Below are 12,753 nucleotides of genomic sequence, written 5' to 3'. Positions count from 1 at the left end.
ACCATTTCTTCAGACTTCAAGATGTCAATTATAATTTCAGTAGCACAAACGTATGGGCATCCATTTGACATTTTTTAAATGAATGATTGACTTTAGTCTACAATCGAAGTCAAGGGAACTTAGGAATCTAAACTAAGACAGCACACAGGGCATGATGTAACCAATGAAATCACACTACCTTTTAGAACCAGAATATTCATTGCTTTTTTCCAGGCGGCTAATGTCCAAATGCTGCCTTTTAATCCTCTGAAATTGAGTTACGATATTATTGTATGGACTAGTGTGCTTTTTCTTCCCAGAACAGAACTGTAGCCTAGTGTTTCAAAACAAAGCACACGAAGTTGGCCTCATTAATACTCGAGTAAATCAATAAATATTATATGCGCCAGTTTCTTTCCATGAGCACTAGAGGGAGCCAAATCATACCAAATGACCGAGAAGTATCAACCACATAAACAGACAAAACCAAACAGCACAGCATTAGATTGCCCTTTCAGATGCTCGTTTAATAGTGAATATTATGAAAGAAACAAAACTATAATCTCTTACAAAGCTTATCAGAAATCAAGATAATACAAGAGTGACCTATGCCTACATTGTCTCTAGTTATGAATGGATAGTGCAATTATAATTCAATGTTGTGAACCCTTGTTTGTGCGAAGATTTATTCAGTGAGAGCAATCATCTGCGTCCTAGTTGTTTTTTGAAGGCTTTTAGTGACTTTGCCATCATTGGAGCGACTCCTGCAATAACAGAAAATACACTCATTACTCTGGTTGGTAATGGTGCCAATTAGTGCAGGAGAAGGGAAAATAATGAGTGAAGTGCCAATAATTAATTTACATATCCCCCATCACTATGATAACACATCACAGACCACAAAAACTAGAAAATCGAATAAAAGTGAAAACCGAGTTGAATTACGAAACTCATTCTGCCCCTCCCCCCCAAAGCCAAAACACCATTCAATCGAGTCTTACTTGTTCTTTTACGAGGGTCTTGTGAATTTGCCGTCCCCGAATTGGTGGGGTTTGATTTAGGGGGCTCAACACAGCTTGGTCTAGGTCGGTGTTCGTGAATCTTGACGCTGAAAGGAAACCACAGTTCATCTAGTTGTCCCCAAGGTCAAAGTTGAGGGTTGTTAAAATGCCACCCAGTTTCTAGAACGACAAATAAAAAAATATACACGCACCCGAGGAAATGCAGGCAATTACAATTCATGCTTGTTCATGCAAATGTCAACACGGCAACAGGGTGGGGTTGTAGGTCTCACGGCTGACGGAACCCACCTGGCTCGGACGGCACTGGGCTGAACGGCACCAGCTGTTCCGTACATCTCCTGCTGGATCCGGACGTCCCTCGGAGGCTTAGCAACGGTGTGGATGAACGCCATCTTCACCTGGCGACCTGCGCAGAAGGGGCCCGAGCAGCGGTCATTTTAACGGGATGCGTACTCTCAAACAGCGTAGAGCACGGCTGTTCAAACAAACCACCGGGTTCGACTCGCTATGAAAGGAAATGTTTTGTTTTAAAAGTGAAAACATTTACCGGTGAGTTCAACAAACCAAGTGCAAAATAGTGCTCTTTTTGGTATTGGTTCTCTTCTTCCTGCAGCCTACAGCAATTCAGCTTTTTTTTTTTTCTTCAGACTTGACCAGCGAACAGGTGCTCGGGTTATATTAGGCTGGACAGAATTTATGGGTCTGCCCGATCAGACAAACTAGTTAAATCACAAAGCCCCGACAGCATAAGAACCCTACAGCTAAACCTCCCGAAAAGGATGAACCAAATTAGGCTATTTTGCGTGATAATTTATAACTTTGAAGCCCTCTCGTGGCTAGATAATGAGGGCATGCTTCTAAATAAATTAGCCAACCTTTCATTTAAAAAATGAATTGTCACCCATCGTAACGTTCATTTATCACAGATAGATATCTCATTAATACAAAACTGTGGGCGAAATGGGATTATAGCGCTACATAAATTCAAAACAATACAATCAACATCGAGGCCTTTTATAAAAAACATTTCAAAAGACGCCCAGTTGAGTTCTTCAATTCAAGTTGATCATATTGAACGGCAAACCATGTTACGCTGGCCTAGTAAAATAACAGAAGACACAGGCCAGTACAACAAGCTACCTTGAGGTTTCTTTGAATGAGCAGAGACGATGGTCTTGGCCAGTCTTTTGAACTTGTTCTCCCTCTCCTCAGATAGCCGAACGTACATCTCCTTCCAGGACTCGTATTCCAGGAGCCTGGCTCCTCGGAAGTCTCTCTCACAGTGTCTTCCCCAGAAGTGGTCGGTCTCTCCGATGTAGCTCTATGAAGGGGGAATAGTGTTTATCCTTTCCGGGGCAGGATTGTCTCGCGGTTTGTGGTGTTTATGTCTTCTATGCGTTTGTGTTTTTTCTGTTTTCCGTTTGTGGTGTGTGATGTAATGCCCTACAATGGAAACTATGGACAATTAATGTATGCGTTAAGACACATACATTAATTGAGCAACTAAATGCAAAACAAATTTCAGAACTGTCTGACAAATGAAGTCAATTATTATTTGACTCCATAGTCAAAGGAAATGGGCTCAGCTTCAATCCCCAATGCTACCTGCAGGCGTACTTGAGCAAGGTGACTGTGTGTGGTTTTGGATTAAAGTGACTCAATAACTAAACCGATGAGTCAACGGAAAATGAGCTTCCAAAGAGATTACCCTATTCCAATTGTCTACGAAAAAAAAAAAAAAAAAAACACATCTCCAGATCTTACAGGGTTGTATTCTTCAATGCGCAGCAGCTGATCCGGTGTGCATCTCTCCAGCACCGGCTCCAGGATCTCAAACGGGACTCCCCCGGTGTCGTACAGCACTGAGGGAACATTCCAACATAAACATTCACCACATCGAAACGCCCGAACACGGGATGGCCGGCGTCACTCACTGTCGATGTTGTTCTGGAGGGCACGGATGCACTGTTGGTACAAGCTCATCATGCTCGGCAGGAAGGCACTCTTGTTTCCCGAGTACACTTGCATTTTCTTGTTAGAACGATGGCCGGTGAAGTGTTTCTCCCCAGCGTCATCGAACGATTCTTTCTCTACTGTAAAGAAAAATAAATAAATGTATGGAATAAAAGGTTGACTTGTATCAACAGTTGGCCTCAGTGATGTCACACATTTCTTACAACTGAAAGACGAGATGCTTTCAGATGGTCTCCACAGCACCCATGTTTCTACTTATGTACACACAAACCAACCTCTCTTGGGCTCATAGTAGTCAACAACGGAGAACTTATCGCATTCAGGCAGGAATTCTGGCAAGGGAGTGTTGAGCAAGTCCATTACATTATCTTTAACCTAATATAAATAAGAAAGGGTTAGTCCTGAACCTGGTGGCGACAATCGCTGTACTTCATTATGTACTTCATGCATTCATTATACACTTGAAACTGTCCACAAGATTGCGCTATACCTTATTCATGCCGACGCCATTTTCCAAGAGTGGAGGCAACTTGAAGGTCTTCTCTTCTCGTTGTTTTGGGGCTTCCCCCTTCTCCCGAGTCTTCGTCTTCTTGGGAAGAGGCTGCTTGGATGTGCTTCTCACCTTCCGTTTCGATGTATTGGTGTCATAGCTCAGGAAAGACTCAAAAGACATGGACGGTCCCGCTAAATCAGCCTCGCTTGAATTATTGACCTTTATTTTGGACTTTTTGCTGCTGGTGTTTGAATGTCCAACACTTTCCGACTTTTTCATAATTTTTGGACACCGTTTATTTTCTTCAACAACTTTCTTCTTCTTACTTTTGCGGTCCCAAGAGCTTGCCAACGTGTCTGTGCCATCCTCTTTCTCACTGGCTGAATCAGATGAAGTCATTGAGTATTTGGCTTCAGCTTTAGAAGGGAGAGGCTGTTGAACAGGCTGCTCTGGTGTTGATTTCGGCTTTTGATGTTTATTCTTTGATTCTTTGTCCTCGTAGAGTTTTTCAGTGTCTGTTGTGCCGAGAGCTTTTTCTTTAGGGGTCAGTCTGCATTTTGAGGCCTTGTTAGTGGTTTTGCTTCGATGCATAGTGTCATGATGCCTGTCATGTTTATTATTATTTTCATCTTCATGGGGGATTTTTTTATGGCTTTTGTTTACATCGTCTTTTTTTAATTTACTAGATTTGTCCTTTGGGACTTGAGGAGTTTCTCTTTCCAGAGAGCTTCCCCACAGATCATCTTCCCTCTTCTTCTCCTTGCGTTCCTGGGGTGAGGCAGGTCTTTTGTCGTCAAATTTCTTTGAACCCTTAATTGCTGTTGCCGTTTCCTTGCTCTCACCCCGAGATTTTAGACATTCTCCTCTTTTGTCTTTCTCTCCACTGCTTGTGCGAGTTTTCTCCTCTAAACCATCTTTCGATTGTGTAGTTTGTGAAGTGTCTGAATCTACTGGATTGCTGTGTTTAAGCAAACATGATTTAGGAAAAATTACCCAATGAATTACTGCATTCAATTAAAAAACAAAGCAATGTGAAACAGCACCTTTTGGAGTCCTGAGGAACTAATTTCTTCCAGTATCTTACTACCGATTTGGCAACTTCTCCGACCTCCTGGTGATTCCGCAAAGAATTTACAGTTTTGCCGATACCGGTTTCCTGTCAGGATTTTTTAAATGGAAATATAAGATCAGCTCCAAAAAAGTCTGAACTAGGAGTACCGAGGCAACAATTGTAGTCACATGTGTTCAAATATATAAAACGAAAGTCTTACGGAAAGAATATCCAAGGAGACATCCAGACCCTGAAGCTTCTGCAAGGTTTTTAGAAGCTGTGAGAAAAATAAACAATACATTAACACCACCATTATATTTCCTATCTGTCAATCAATTTGCAAATACAATACAGCTGAATCGTAAACCATTCATGCGTCTGATAAATTGCATGAATTAAATGTTCAAAGGAATCCAATTTTTGATGAAGCTTAGGCCTTCATGCCATATATGGTGATCCTGGATTTGGATCGCTAAAGTGTGACTTGCTGACCGTGCATTTTGAGAAGGGGGGTCTATCTATGGGAATCCTGAACACACCCACTTTGGCTGATCATTTTACTACGACCTGTAAACGGGTAATGCAACTGCTCCCAAGTTTGGTTTAAAAGGCATCAGGTTACACACAGGCAGGCCATTCAATGAATTAAAACCACCCATGTAATGTCTGGGGAGTGAAAGTCTCGGTCATTACTTCATGAACAACGATTGAGTCGTCGACCAAACCAAGTGACCAATAGCAAGCCGACAGAGAACTCTTGCAGTAATGACGGACAGCAGCCATAAGTTGAACAACTGGGAGTGAAGTTAATTTTAGCACCAAGGCAATACAAACTGGCCCCCTGCCGCAGAGAGTCGACTGTTATAGCATTCGGTCAGCAGCCTGCGTAAAACCTAAGCTGTGTGCAAGGAATGGGGCTTCAAGGAAAAGCCACCGGGACACACCATTAAACTACCCTTTTGAATCACTGTTTTGTCAACATTTCAACGATCATTAACAATATTTTTTTAAACCTAGTTCAATTAAGCAAAACTAAATGTTGTGTATTCTATAGGCATCACAATATGCAGAGTTGTGAAGGAAAACAAAAAGCTATCTTAATGTGTTAACATGACCTGGTTTGTCATGGCCTCGTTTATAAGCCCTTCGTTCGAAATGGGCCTAGGTCGTTTCATTACCTAAACAACTGTGAACGTGTGGACACATGAGTGCCTGAGAAGCCCAGCTCTCGTAAAGCCATGTGTATAAAGTAAAGCAACAACACTGGCCAACATGGCCCCACCTTACGTTTGTGGGTGTCCTTCTAGGCCTGCATAAACGTAGCCTACCGTAGTAGACTTCGACGCGTCCTTGAGTTGTAGTTTGAGCTGTATCACTTTTTTCACCAGATCCGAGCTGGCCATCACTCTTTGCTTTATTCACGTGCAATCATTTACACACGCGGAAACGGATACCTATGACACTATATAATGGGCGGCACCCCTGAACCTATAATCCGTCCCAGGTCATTATTCTATAGATTGCATTCACTGGATCAACTCATTTGAGCCATTTAAATGGATGGTCGATTAGAACGTCACTTCTTATAAAAATAACATTAACATACACTCAGCCCAAATGTCTCTAAAGGGACCATCAATTAATTGTTTATTTTATAAACTGCAACCACAAACACATTCTGACCCATTTAAAAAAATTGGCATTCTATTATACTTTAAATATTTATTTATGCTTATTCTTGTATGGAAGGATAATAGTATACTAGTATCGAAAATATATGGACTAGGCCTATATGGACATATGGATGCAAAAAAATCCCAATTAAATGGCCTTGAATCTATTCGCAGGGACGACGCGTGTGCATAAATCGATCCAAAGGTATTGAGACAACTGTGTTGATACTTTGATAGACATGGAATATTGGCTTGAAATGATCCTATCCTTTGTAGTATTTGGAGCATTTAAGTGGCATCGGACGATTCTGCTGGATCTGTGCTTGTGCGTGTGTGCGTGCGCGCGCGTGTTGGGGGTCTTGCTGGGTCGGTCCTGCTAATCCGTTCATTATTGCGCAATACTTTGTTCTCATGCACTCCCATAGAGGAGGGGTTAACCTTATGTCTTATCGAGTAACGGTGTCCCTCGGTCTCTCTCTCTCTCCCGCAGACGATTTAGAGCCGCAAGGGCTTTTCTCATCGGCCTCATCCTAATTCCTCAGGTGAGTAACTTCTGATTTATAAATTACGCACGTTGTTTTATTGTGTAGTATTATGGATTCTACAGTGTTTGGAGAAACAGTGGGTGTCCTTGCTTCCGTGCTTTGTGTGTGAGGCCAAATATAAATTGGCCAAAATACCTCATGAGCGCTTTCAAAGCAAAGCAAACTGTTTGTATTTGATAAACAATTTAGTAGTCTACATCGCCTACTGTGAGCAAACAAACCTATCATGCAAAACCACCCCTTAATAAGCAAATTTGAGAATAAGTCAAGGAGTTATAGGGCCTATTTGTCTCACTTTATTAAGACTATCGTATTTGTTTCAATCTAGGAATAGGACAACAAACTCCACAATAATATGGGTTTCATTTATATTTTTGCTTAAACAATACGAGAACATGAGGTGGTGTCTTCTGGCCTCAAAGTCTATAAAAGGAACGCCATGCTGGACCCAACGCCGTTGCTATTCCTGGACACGTACTGATAAATTGTGACAGATGCAGAGAGAGGAATGTTGACGCTTGCACCTACTCCACTATCACCAAGCCCTGAGGCAGCTTTCCAATTTGTTAAGGATTATATGCTGTAAGAAAAACTAATATTTTATGGTTTTTTTTAATCTAACTGTATATTGACTTAGTTGAATGTGCTTTGGTGAAGGGTCGTTTGACAAGGCAATCTACAGAACACTTAACGTAGTGAGCGTAGTGAACAGGGCAGTAGCCCCTTAACAATACAATCAGATCAGTTATTAATCAGACATGTTGAATTCCTGATTTCCAATCTGTTTGTCTATCATCAAGGCATTCTATTTCTGTTGAGAAACAGACATTTGCAAGAAACACACAATAAACCCCTTAAATCGAACTTATCTTCAGATTGTGCGTTTTTGCTTTCAGAAGACCTGGGCCGTGACACTCTGCTTCAGCCATGGCTCCCAAGAAGAACAAGGCAACCAAGAAGAACAAAGGGGAGATCAATGAGATGACCATCATGGTGGAAGACAGCCCCGTCACCAAGATCAACGGGCTGAACACCCTGCTGGACGGGGGAAACGGCTTCAGCTGCATCTCCACCGAGGTCACGGACGCGGTGTACGCCCCCAACCTCCTGGAAGGGCTGAGCAAGATGAGGCAGGACAGCTTCCTCTGCGACCTCACCGTGGCCACCAAGTCAAAGTCCTTCGACGTCCACAAGGTGGTCATGGCGTCCTGCAGCCAATACATCCAGAACATCCTGAAGAAGGACACGGCGCTGCAGACCATTGACCTGAATGAGCTCTCCCCTGTGGGTCTGGCCACCGCCATCACGTACGCCTACAGCGGGAAGCTGACGCTGTCCCTGTACAGCATCGGCAGCACGATCGCCGCGGCGATGCTGCTGCAGATCCACACCCTGGTGAAGATGTGCAGCGACTTCCTCATGCAGGAGCTGAGCGTGGAGAACTGCATGTACGTGGCCAACATCGCCGACACCTACGACCTCAAAGAGACCAAGAAGGCGGCCCAGAAGTTCATGCGGGAGAACTTCATCGAGTTCTCAGAGATGGAGCAGTTCCTGAAGCTCACCTTTGAGCAGATCTGCGACTTCCTGTCGGACGACTCCCTGCAGCTGCCCTCCGAGGTCACCGCCTTCCAGATCGCCATGAGGTGGTTGGACTTCGACGAGAAGAGGCTGAAGTACGCCGCCGACCTCCTGACGCACATCCGCTTCGGCACCATTTCCGCCCAGGACCTGGTGAACCACGTCCAGAACGCCCCTCGCATGATGCAAGACCCCGAGTGCCACCGCCTCCTGGTCGACGCCATGAATTACCACCTGCTGCCGTTCCAACAGAACATCCTCCAGTCGCGCAGGACCAAGGTGCGCGGGGGCGTCCGGGTGATGATCACCGTCGGCGGACGCCCTGCTCTGACCGAGAAGTCTCTGAGCAAGGAGGTCCTGTACAGGGATGCTGATAGTGTCTGGAATAAGCTGACGGAAATGCCAGCCAAGAGCTTTAACCAGTGTGTGGCGGTCCTGGATGGTTTCCTGTACGTGGCGGGCGGAGAGGACCAGAATGACGCAAGGAACCAGGCCAAACACGCCGTCAGCAATTTCTGCAGGTGAGCAAACTGCCGTCAGACAATTCTTAAAGCAATCTGTCGTCATGACTTTGCCGTCGTTAATCACCGCAAATCCTTAACCTTTTGTGTTTGACTTTTATTCAAGGTATGACCCCCGCTTCAACACTTGGATTCACCTGAGCAACATGATCCAGAAGCGCACCCATTTCAGCCTCAACACCTTCAACGGCCTCCTGTTCGCCATCGGCGGCCGCAACTCGGACGGCGTCCAGGCCTCGGTGGAGTGCTACGTCCCCTCGTCCAACCAGTGGCAGACCAAGGCCCCGATGGAGGTGCCGCGCTGCTGCCACGCCAGCTCCATCATCGACGGCAAGATCCTCGTTTCCGGAGGGTACATCAACAACGCCTACACCCGGGCCGTGTGCAGCTACGACCCCTCCACGGACACCTGGCAGGATAAGAGCAGCATGAGCTCGCCCAGGGGCTGGCACTGCGCCGCCACGGTGGGAGACCGGGCCTACGTGCTCGGGGGAAGCCAGCTGGGAGGCCGCGGGGAGAGGGTGGATGTCTTTACGGTGGAGTGCTACAGCCCCCAGAACGGGCAGTGGAGCTACTGTGCGCCGCTGCGCACCGGGGTCAGCACGGCCGGCGTGGCGATTCTCAACGAGAAGGTTTATCTCCTGGGGGGCTGGAACGAGGTGGAGAAGAAGTACAAGAAGTGCATCCAGGTTTACAGCCCTGATATCAACGAATGGACTGAGGATGACGAGTTGCCGGAAGCCACTGTTGGTATCTCGTGTTGTATGGTCAACATACCCACACGTAAAACACGAGAGTCTAGGGCCAGTTCAGTTTCTTCTGCCCCAGTTAGTATATGAACTGTCAGATAAATGCCTGTAATGCCTGTATCGTAGGACAATATATTGGTAACAAATTCTAGAAACAGTAAGATTCATCGGTAAACAGACAAGAAGAATATTTCCATTATCAATGATGTCATGGGAAATGGCTAATAAATTGGTTTACACTTGCATTTATCAAAATGTCATAACTGAAATGCTAACCCTTTGAAGACATACAAAGGGAATCAGTATTATTGATTACGTAAATCATGTTGTGTAATTGTAGCTGACAAAAATGAAGGCACAGAAAATAATACATCAAACTCATCATCGGACAGGAATTTGCTTTGGGTCCAATCAAGATAGGATTTATTTTGTCCAATCTGAAGGCACAGTAGTTATGTAAATGTAATGGTTTTATGGCAAAGCAATAAATTGACAAGCAAGTAATGGTGGCCACATATTGTAAAGTCTTTAGAACTCAATGAGGTGAGGTGAGCAGGCATATAATATTTTAAACAATGGAAAAAAAAATGCAATATCTGCCATTGTTAATACAGACACTTAATTAAAAAAAAACAGTTATTGAAACACTTTTTAAAGAGAATTACAATGTTTCAATTTATCGAATATCTGATAATCCATCTCGGGGCAAAGCATTGCATTCATATAACAAGAATGGTTGGAATGAGCGGGTTCAAACTTTGAAATGAAAGCTTCTACCAGGAGTAGGTGGTTTTAGTAAAAGCCAGTTTCAACACATTTCTCTTCAGGGTTCAATTCGTCTGTATGCATGTAATATATAGAGTAATACCCAGGCAGGCATTGTGTGTCTAACAAGCCTATCCATGAAAGGAAATTGATTATGTTCTGCAGAAGATGGAGTGGTAGGGGTTTCAATGGTTTAGACGTGATGTTTTGTAAAAAAATAAAATAAAAAGATGCTATAGGAAAATAAAATCTGCCTGAGCTTTCAATGGGGGACAGCAAAAGGAATGTAAAAACTCCTTGACTGCTCATGATCTATTTATATACTTGTATTTAAATCCAATAGTTGTGATTGTGTGATACTGATCAACAGTTATTTATTTAAATGCAAAATAAAAAGCTATTATTTTGTGCAAACTTGTCTTTATAATTTTTTTCTTCGAATCATATGTATTACCACACTTCCCAACCCAATTAATTTATATTGAAATGGGACATTATTTTTGAGCACTTTTTGTTTTCTTGTTTACTTTAGCTTTCATTTTATTGTACTTTAGCATATTAACTTTACTTTTGCATTGAAGTAAATGCATATTGATCATATTGTGTAGTAGTATAAAGGAAGATTTAATGGTAAATATCTGATTATCCTTTATTATATATTTGTATGTATTTATTCAACGTCTAAGTGTCTTATTATTGAGACTCTTATATGATACTGAAAAGCTTGCTACAATCGAATAACAGCGATTTCTTGTCTTCAAGTCTTTTGTTTTTCATTCACAAACTAATACATTTTTATAATATCTAAATAAGATTCACAAATTGAACACATGTTGAATCATAATCATAACAAACATCAAGTTGTGTCTGATTATCAAAGTGACATACAATTATTTTCATTAAGTTCGAGATTCATCATTCTCAAAAGTAATAATAATTGTTAGGATTCAACCTATTTGCATATCTGAAAAGACCAATTCACAATATTGTCCACAGGCTGTACTTATGATCCTGAACCTGTTGTGTAGAATAGATCATGTATGTGGGGACATTACCATACAGAGAGTCAAAGAGTCAAAAAATAGTATCCATGATGTGTCCTTGGTGTAATTTTTAGCCAGACAATAGGCTCCACCTAAAATCAAAGGTCCCGCCACTATATTAGTATCTGATGAAAGATTCCAGCAGGGCTGCCAAGTTCTCAGAAAATATTTGAGGGAAGGCTCGCCACCGCATGCTTAGGGCATTTATTTATTCATACTTACTTGAAGTAAAGAAACAAAACAATTATCAACCATTTCCCAAGGTTTGTCAATTATAATCCTTACCCCAACTAAACATTGTTTAACATAAAAAAAAAAAGGGTTATGGCCACCAGAGGGTTCGTTGACCTGTAAGTTAATGATGAATATTGACCACCAGGTCTTTTTGACCCAGACCACACCTTTTCACATCACCTCTCACTTTTCAGCAATCCTTGAACACCTCCCTTTGAACTAGTGGTGGCTGTAAAATGTGGTATCGATCCGATACCAAGTAGGCCTAATACATGACCAGAAGTGCTGATATCGATACCGATAACGGCATGCTTCTTCATGCAAACCTCAGTCACTATAACAAATCTGTCTGCATTTTGAGGCATCAGCATCAGTAAACAGACAAGAAGAATATTTCCATTATCAATGTTGTCATGAGAAATGGCTAATAAATTGGTTTACACTTGCATTTATCAAAATGTCATAGCTGAAATGCTAACCCTTTGAAGATATACAAAGGGAATCAGTATTATTGATTACGTAAATCATGTTGTGTAATTGTAGCTGACAAAAATGAAGGCACAGAAAATAATACATCAAACTCATCATCGGACAGGAATTTGCTTTGGGTCCAATCAAGAGAGACCTGTTACAACCCCCCCCCCCCCCCCCCCCCCCCCCCCCCCCCGCCCCCCCTGACCTAAATGCCCTTTCTGAAAGCAACTTGTAGCAGTATGCAGAGCATGTATAGTTGTATTTACTGCATGACAACTCAAACAAGATTTCAGTCATGCGTAGGCATGTCTTACATCACAATGTGTAACAGTTGGTCCACAGCACAAAACGTATTGCTGGAGCAAAGAGGGTGTGATATGAATATTGAGTGTGTCAAAATATAGTACACACCGTTTTTTTCTGGGGTTAATGGCGGGCAACCACCTTTCTAGTTCACTGACATCAGCAGCTAAGCAGTGACAGGAAGAACCTAAAACGATCCTAGTGATGCACTGCAGTTCCTGTAAACCTGCACCTTCACCCAAGCTTTCTTTTTTGGACAGTCACCTCATGACTCGTTGTAGAGAGAAAGATTATGTCAACATTTTGCAGCTTGACATATTTGTCCTGGGAAGAGCAGACCTTTTGG

The 12,753-nt window shown here is 42.8% G+C and overlaps 2 protein-coding genes across 4 annotated transcripts; one reads left to right on the top strand and one right to left on the bottom strand.

The window, feature by feature from the left end:
* Positions 1–338: 338 nt before the first annotated feature.
* eloal (elongin A, like) lies at positions 339–5,964 on the bottom strand. Of its 2 annotated transcripts, none has more exons than XM_056608950.1 (11): positions 5,848–5,964; positions 4,740–4,796; positions 4,512–4,624; positions 3,466–4,426; positions 3,251–3,350; positions 2,936–3,094; positions 2,766–2,863; positions 2,142–2,322; positions 1,290–1,407; positions 981–1,087; positions 339–743 (listed from the first exon to the last, which is right to left on the bottom strand). In XM_056608950.1, the coding sequence occupies exons 1-11, from the start codon at positions 5,920–5,922 to the stop codon at positions 682–684; spliced, it is 2,031 nt and encodes a 676-aa protein (XP_056464925.1). In that variant the 5' UTR covers positions 5,923–5,964; the 3' UTR covers positions 339–681. The 2 variants fall into 2 exon arrangements, with proteins under 2 accessions (XP_056464925.1, XP_056464926.1); XM_056608951.1 differs by having other exon boundaries at positions 340–743; positions 5,807–5,902.
* Positions 5,965–6,616: 652 nt separating this feature from the next.
* klhl31 (kelch-like family member 31) lies at positions 6,617–10,037 on the top strand. Of its 2 annotated transcripts, none has more exons than XM_056610013.1 (3): positions 6,617–6,734; positions 7,634–8,839; positions 8,946–10,037. In XM_056610013.1, exons 2-3 carry the CDS (start codon positions 7,665–7,667, stop codon positions 9,676–9,678), a joined length of 1,908 nt encoding a protein of 635 aa, XP_056465988.1. In that variant the 5' UTR covers positions 6,617–6,734; positions 7,634–7,664; the 3' UTR covers positions 9,679–10,037. The 2 variants fall into 2 exon arrangements, with proteins under 2 accessions (XP_056465988.1, XP_056465989.1); XM_056610014.1 differs by having other exon boundaries at positions 6,622–6,734; positions 7,637–8,839.
* Positions 10,038–12,753: the final 2,716 nt, after the last annotated feature.

Source organism: Gadus chalcogrammus, chromosome 15, assembly GCF_026213295.1.
Source record: "Gadus chalcogrammus isolate NIFS_2021 chromosome 15, NIFS_Gcha_1.0, whole genome shotgun sequence".
NCBI classification, from domain to species: domain Eukaryota; kingdom Metazoa; phylum Chordata; class Actinopteri; order Gadiformes; family Gadidae; genus Gadus; species Gadus chalcogrammus.
The sequence above is the reverse complement of the archived record's forward strand: the minus strand, read 5'-3'. Positions and strand labels throughout refer to the sequence as shown.